General features: G+C 44.9%; 2 protein-coding genes across 2 annotated transcripts; one reads left to right on the plus strand and one right to left on the minus strand.

The window, feature by feature from the left end:
* Window positions 1-1,083: 1,083 nt before the first annotated feature.
* Window positions 1,084-2,658, minus strand: LOC102714674 (E3 ubiquitin-protein ligase RING1-like). The gene has a single exon (XM_006661271.3). It carries the CDS (start codon window positions 2,487-2,489, stop codon window positions 1,416-1,418), a length of 1,074 nt encoding a protein of 357 aa, XP_006661334.2. The 5' UTR covers window positions 2,490-2,658; the 3' UTR covers window positions 1,084-1,415.
* Window positions 2,659-3,655: 997 nt separating this feature from the next.
* On the plus strand, window positions 3,656-5,757 carry LOC102720456. The gene is made up of 6 exons (XM_006660660.2): window positions 3,656-3,835; window positions 3,934-3,987; window positions 4,095-4,205; window positions 4,293-4,363; window positions 4,537-4,730; window positions 5,393-5,757. The coding sequence occupies exons 1-6, from the start codon at window positions 3,768-3,770 to the stop codon at window positions 5,468-5,470; spliced, it is 576 nt and encodes a 191-aa protein (XP_006660723.1). The 5' UTR covers window positions 3,656-3,767; the 3' UTR covers window positions 5,471-5,757.
* Window positions 5,758-6,885: the final 1,128 nt, after the last annotated feature.

Below are 6,885 nucleotides of genomic sequence, written 5' to 3' on the forward strand. Positions count from 1 at the left end.
AATATCTCATAATACATTGAACAGAATATAGACAGCCACGGCCAGTCAGCCATAAGGTCAGGTAAACTGTGAAAGATTGGTAACTCCCAATGATGTTTACTACATCTCAATGCACAAATTTTGCAACTTTATGGATTGTATTTTAGAGGCTAAATTGAATATGAGGCCCAAACTATTCCATTTTGTCTAGATATGGAAGCAGCAGGAGACGAGACATTTTGATTGTGACCTTTTCTCCAACCTGGCTTACTCACAAAAGTGATTATCTGGTATGCTGGTTCTCCTCGAGCTCTCTGCAACTTGGCCTCCTCTAAGGCTGTCTCCGTCTCCCCATTTGCTTTCTCTCTAATCCCACATCAGAACAGGATTCTTAGTTCAGGGGTGACTGAAATTCAATATCTCGTACACCACTACCAAGGGTTATACTTTGAATTGCTACCTCTGTCCCAAAACATTTTGGGACGTAGGTAGTACTAACTTGCTTAAATAGGAACTTCTTGACAGGCCGATTACTAGGATACAGAGCTACAACGAATTGAAAGGATAGGAGCTTGATTAGACAAAACAGAATAGTTCAGGAGCGTCAGGTGCAAATTTGACATTTTGTCTATGTCAAATGTAAAGGAACTTCTTAAAATGTACACAGTATCTATCTTTTGGCATGCTAGAAAATACTGACAAATAATTGATGAAAGTGGAAGAACTGGTGTGAGGTACCTCAAACTGGTGAATCCTTCCAAGATCTGCACAAGAACACCTATGTATATCCTGTAAACAAATAAAGCCTCATTCACAAAATCTTTTGTATGCTAGCTCATTATATTAGAGTACCGATTATGTGCAATATCTCATAACAACCACTCAATGAATAAGCATATCAAATTTCGTAATGCCAACATGATAAATAATCCTATGAAATGATGAATAGTAAATGCAAGCCCTAATTCTGATATGTGCTCTATGTTATCCATGGACTCATACAAAGGTAAATGACTAATAATAGTGTACACCACTGTCAGCAAAAGTCAGTCTACCAAGCTATAGCTAATTTCTGTTAGTAAATGTGCCATTAGTGCAGCCGTATAGGTGATAATCCAATCCTTCTTGCATAGTGTTACATGAGATATAGAAGGAAAACTTCAGTTTGATCCTTCAAATTCACTAGATCCCAAGCTCGAAACTATGATACAGGCAACCTGGGAGGTACAAATTAACACGAGCTCGTCAACTCAAGAAATACTTATCATCCCCACAGTTACAATTGTCAACTCACTCGTCTCAAAGGAGATTTTCTCCGAGAGCTACTTCAGCTCTCTGGCTATCTGGTATACACTTTCTACCAACAGACATGACAGACTACCAGCTCCCAGCTTTACTGAGGCTGCAACTCCCTTTGAAAGCAAAATCATGCCAACTCACAGTGGCAACACAGTACTTCTGGAGCGCCCATTCCGCGAGAAGAAGAACCCCTGCCCACTGCTCGACATCGACCTGCAAATCCCAAACCGGCCTGCCTGACAAGAGGAAGAAGACGTCCCTGTTGCTTCCTTCCCCTTCACACTGAAAACCTTCATCTCTTGACCATTAGGCAATTTTCGATTAGCCCGCACGGCATCGTCCTGAGCATCAGGCACAACCACCAGGAATAACGGTGAGTCCATGGACGCTGAGCGCCGTATTGGCTTAGGCATCATCCTCCCATTGTCCTCTGCGGCAGCTGCTGTGTCCTCACTTTGAGTATCCGAAGAGGCGTCGGAATCCTCGGAGACCTCGTCATGTGATTCCGACAGAGATATTTCATCAAACACCTGGTGCTCTTCCACTTGTCCACCTTCTGCATCAGCTTCGGTAGCCGTGGCGGGGAGATCAGAGGGAACGACCACTGGGGATCTGCAGAGCGGGCAGTTGACATGTGCGCGAAGCCAGGTGTCGATGCAAGGTGCATGGAACGGATGCGCGCAGCGCGGGAGGAGGCGGACCAGTTCCCCGTCGCGGAACTCGCCGAGGCACACCGCGCAGTCCCCTCCCCACCCAACTCCGGCGCGGTACTCCGCGGTGGCTATGGACGTGATGGTGGCCTCGTCCAGCCCCACCGTGCGGATGTACCACACGTGGTGCACATCCCCTCCGCCGCCCCCCGCCTCCTCATCTCCGTCGCCGAACCCGTCGTCCCCGGGCAGCGGCGCGGCCGCGGCCCGGCGGCGGCGGCGCAGGATGACGCGGCGGCGGTAGAGCAGGACCGTGGAGACAGCGAGCGAGAGGAACAGGAAGGCGGAGAGCAGGGAGACGGTGAGGAGGAGGCGTACGGGGAGGTGGTGGTCGTCGCTGGCCACTTCGGCGCGCGTGCGCGGCGAGAACGGCGGCGGCTGCGGCTCGGCGATCTCGGAGCAGTTGCCCGTGGGGCACAACGGGAGGCAGTCGAGCGGGTACGCCGCGCAGTCCACGGTGGCGGTGCCGTTGACGCGGCCCGGCCGCTCCGGGTACAACATGGCCGCTGCCCGGAAAACCTAGCGACGATCCCGCGGCGGTGGCAGCTCGGCGGCGCGCATCGGCGTGTGTGACCCGGCGAGGTGCACGGTGGTGGTGATGGTGGTGGTGGAATTGGGGTGGAGCCGTGGAGTGGATTGGGAGTTTGTTGGGTTTGGTAAAGGGTTGGGCGAATGGATTGCGAATGCGGAAGTGGAGCTGGAGAGCACACAAGCTACGAGCGCCAAAAATTTTAATCACATGAAATCACCTAACAGCACTCCTCTCACTGACACCGTGGGTCCGGATAGCCGAACCACTGACCGGGCCCACTTTTCAGTGACATAAAGGCCAATGTGGTGTAACTTAAGCTCGTGCCCATAGCAGCACCCGGCGACCTCGTGTTGCGCAAAGTCAAAGGCGATCTTAAGTTGAATGGAAAAAAAACTGCAGGTGAAAGCAACGCTGGTCGCTGGGGAGGTTAGTCTCCGGTTTTAGTATAACAGCAGCAGCAAGTTGAAGCGATCTGGCCCGTTGGTTTGGAATCTGACGGATACTATACGTTGGAGAGAGAGAGCCAGAGGGATTGTGTGAGTGGCCCAGTTGGCGCCATGACAGTGAAGTGTTACTAGTCTACTTAATGGAGAAGAAGACGAGTAGACGTGGTTAATCGTGTGGCCGACAGTGAACGACCTGTGTGACCACGCCGCTGTTTAGGGTAATTTTGTCCGTCAGAATCGGGTGCTTAGTCGGCGTGATTTGGCTCATGTTAGGCAAATACAAATACTTCTAAGATCAATCGAATTCCTAACGCAATCCGTGGGAGAGATCATTGGCAAATCACATCAGAAAAGATGACTCGTCTCATCGATAACAAACTTTCCACCGCCGGTATTCAATGGTCTCAGAATTCTCCCTGCGATCTTGAACGCGCTGCGTTTGACTGGCCCAAGGGAAAAAGCCCACTTGTTATCTGGGCCTTGTCGCTGGGCCGCGTTCAAATTACGTGGAAGGGAGCATGCCACGTCGGCCTGTAGGCCAACGTAATTAAGGCCTGCGTCACGAAAGCGTTGGTGATGGCTCAGGTAATTAATTAATCGGAGAGTTTTATTATTAATAATCTCCTCGTGCGTAATTTGTACTCCACGTCGTTTTTAGCGCAATTTTTAATCATCAGAAACACGGATAAACACGCCAGTAGGGCTAGTAGTAATGTAGGAGTAGAACTAATCTACTTCTGTCGCGTTTCTTCCCTTCGTCTACCTACCGCTTGGGCTTGGTCCGCAGTTGATCTCTTCGCCATGGCAACCCTCACGCTGCCGCCGGCCGCCGCCGCCGCCGCCGCCCAGGCCGGCCAGGAAGACCCGAGGTAAGGGTCTCCTTGGTTGCTTCTTTCTGAAGAGTTGACCTTAACAAGGCATGTGAAATCGAGTGATTTGTTGGGGATTTTTTGGTGTCTCGATGCAGCGTAATGAAGAATCCCACCGGCGATGCTGCAGATTCGAGCGGCATCGACTCCGGGTATGTGGTCGCTGATCCTGAGGAAGAAACAGTAGTTTTTGTTGCTTGATTTGTTGAGAATTTCAGGCCATGGGAGCTGTGTAAGATGGTTGATTTGTATGGAACAGGTGGGTTGTTCTTGGGAAGTCCGACATAGTTTCGGCGGATTTGGCCGCCGCTGCCGCTGACACCGGCCACCGACAGCTCGGCTTCTCGCCGCTGCCGATGCTTCCTATTTGGTAGGATTTGGGAGAAGAAAAATGGCATTACTGTGTGCTGCTGTTCTGAGATTCATTGCGATTGATCCTATCTCATGTTTCTCTCAGGGTACAGATGATGCTTGGAGGCGTCGTCTACACAGCCGTGCCATTCTACAAGAGGGTCAGGAAGATCGAAGGTGCATATGCCGATACACGCATAATCTAATACCTGATATCCTTATGTTCATACAACCGCTCATTTTGCAAACGGCACTGGGATTAATTATTGTCAATGTAGCTTATTAATTATTGCTATCAATTAGATGACTTGCCCGTTTACTCTACTTACCTACATGTGTTGCTACGTTAGGTGTGGCGATAGAAAATGCAGAAACTGCACTGGAGGTTGTGGAGCACGCCGCTGAGGTAACAGAAAAGTTAGCTGATAATGTCGCTAATGCCCTGCCGGAGAATGGAAAACTGCATGAGTTGGCCGAGGAGATTGAGTACATTGCTGAGATAGTGGATAAGGATGCACAGAAGGTTGAAGTCATCATAAAGAAGGTACTTAATGCCAATTGTGCTGAATATATCATCATATCAAGGATATATTAGTAATGAGAATGATATACATGAATACATAACTATACATGTACAATTTTTTTTCTTAAAAACTTCTTTATGGATGCTGCTGTGGTGGAATGTTATTAAATATTGATTTTTCTATAACTTCCAACTAATTAAATCAACAATTGAGAATCTCGTTGGTAAAGATTTTGTAAGAATTTGTCAGTATGTATAGCAGAGTTTACACATAACTAGAGTTATCGTTAGAAACAATATTTGCAATTACACATTCCTGACCATTTAATGACCCTACTTCAGGTTGTTGCTTGCAAGGAACCATAGACCGATTCAATTCTTTTTTTGGTAGCTTTGTAAACTATGAATTAGACATGGCTTTGGGGTCGGGAAAGCATATGTGCACTTGATACTAAAAAAAAGCAAAGGAGTTGACATGGTTTCTCTTGAAAGAAGCTTTGGTAGCTTCATTCCAAATTTTCAACAGAACTCCAGCATGCTAAATAGTACAATGTGCCTTACGTATTGGTGTTATGAAAAACAGTTTGCTTGCATTTCTTTACACGTAGTTTATATACTGTCATTACTTGGTGTTATTAAATTAGATTTGAGGCAGTTTACTATTATCCTGCTCACTGATGCAGATTGAAGATGTCAGTAACCAGATAGATGCGGCTGTGGAGCCTGTTATTGAAGACCTCGAAAAGGAATTCAAGCCATAGCTAGTTCTGTGCTGGATCAGAAGCCAAGAAATGATTGTTCATATACAAGGGAAGAAACCCAGATTATTCCTTACTGTAAATACGCTGTTCTCTTTCTTTCGTTCTGAGCATCTATAATGTACATATATATTATATATTATTATGATGCCCGAAAATGAAAACATGCCACAGTTCTAGCTAGGCTCGGTGATAGTGTGTGCTGGACGCTCGAAGCCCAAGCCTCCTGTAGTCCGGTTGTAAAATACAACTGAAGATCTATAATAGTGTATCGGGTTGAAACTTGAAAATCATATTCTTCCACTGCTGTTTCGTGCGAGCTAAATTACTTGTCTTTCAGCAGCTGATGTTGCAATCTTGCTTATTATTTGCCCTTTTTATTTGAAAAAAGACCATGCAATATTAATCGTGATTAGCACACTCTGAATCCAGAGGTACGAATTGGATTGACTGGTATCTCGATTATCACTAGTTTGCCAGTTGCCACCATCGATCAATCGAGACTCCCAGCCTCCCAGGTTCCAGTTTTTAGCGAAGGATACATCGTTCACTACAAAAGTGACTACGTTTATATAGTTTCTCCTGGAAATTCAGTCCTGGATTCGCAGCGTAAACTCGATGCAAAGGTGATCAGATTCGTTGCTCTAGCGATCCATTCCAAGATCCAAGATTGCTACTTGCTCGAGCGAGGGTGATTCATCTCCTCCTGGGCCTTCTGCCCTGAGCCACGCCTGGGCCAACTCAAATGGGATGAATTTGATGCTGACTTCAAATTGGCTGCTCCTCGACCTGGGCCAATTCGTTTTTTTTTTTTAGAAAATAAAGAGGAACTAGTATGGTGGCCCGCGTATTTTACGCAGCTAGCATAGTTATAAATTTATCTATATATGGTTTCTTATCTACATAATAATTATTTTTTAATTGTTTAATTTGAATTTAATTTTTTCTAAACTATATTTTTACTTGGAACCACATTTACCTGTATTCTAAACTGTACTTATAAAAAACCTCTTTTCTGTATAATATTTAATTTATAATTCAAATTTAGATGCTTCTCATTATATTTATAAATGGACGTTTTCTCTTAATTTTTGTAATTTTTAACCAAAATTTTAAATCTTTCCAAATTGTATTTATAGATGGACTTTTCCCTCAAAATCAATTATTTTAAATCCAAGATTTGAATTTTTCTAATTTGTATTTACACATGTACGCTTTTTATTATTTTTCTTTATTTTTAATTTGGAAATTGTATTTCTGATCTAGTTATTTTTAAACGGAATTTTAGATGTTTTCAAATTGTATTTATAGATGGACTCTTTCTTCAATATCAATTACTTTAAAATTGCTATCCAAGATTTAGATTTTTCTAAACATTATTACGTATCGACTCTTTTTATTATTTTTCTTTATTTTTA

The sequence above is a fragment of the Oryza brachyantha genome, chromosome 9, assembly GCF_000231095.2.
Source record: "Oryza brachyantha chromosome 9, ObraRS2, whole genome shotgun sequence".
Lineage (NCBI taxonomy): Eukaryota > Viridiplantae > Streptophyta > Magnoliopsida > Poales > Poaceae > Oryza > Oryza brachyantha.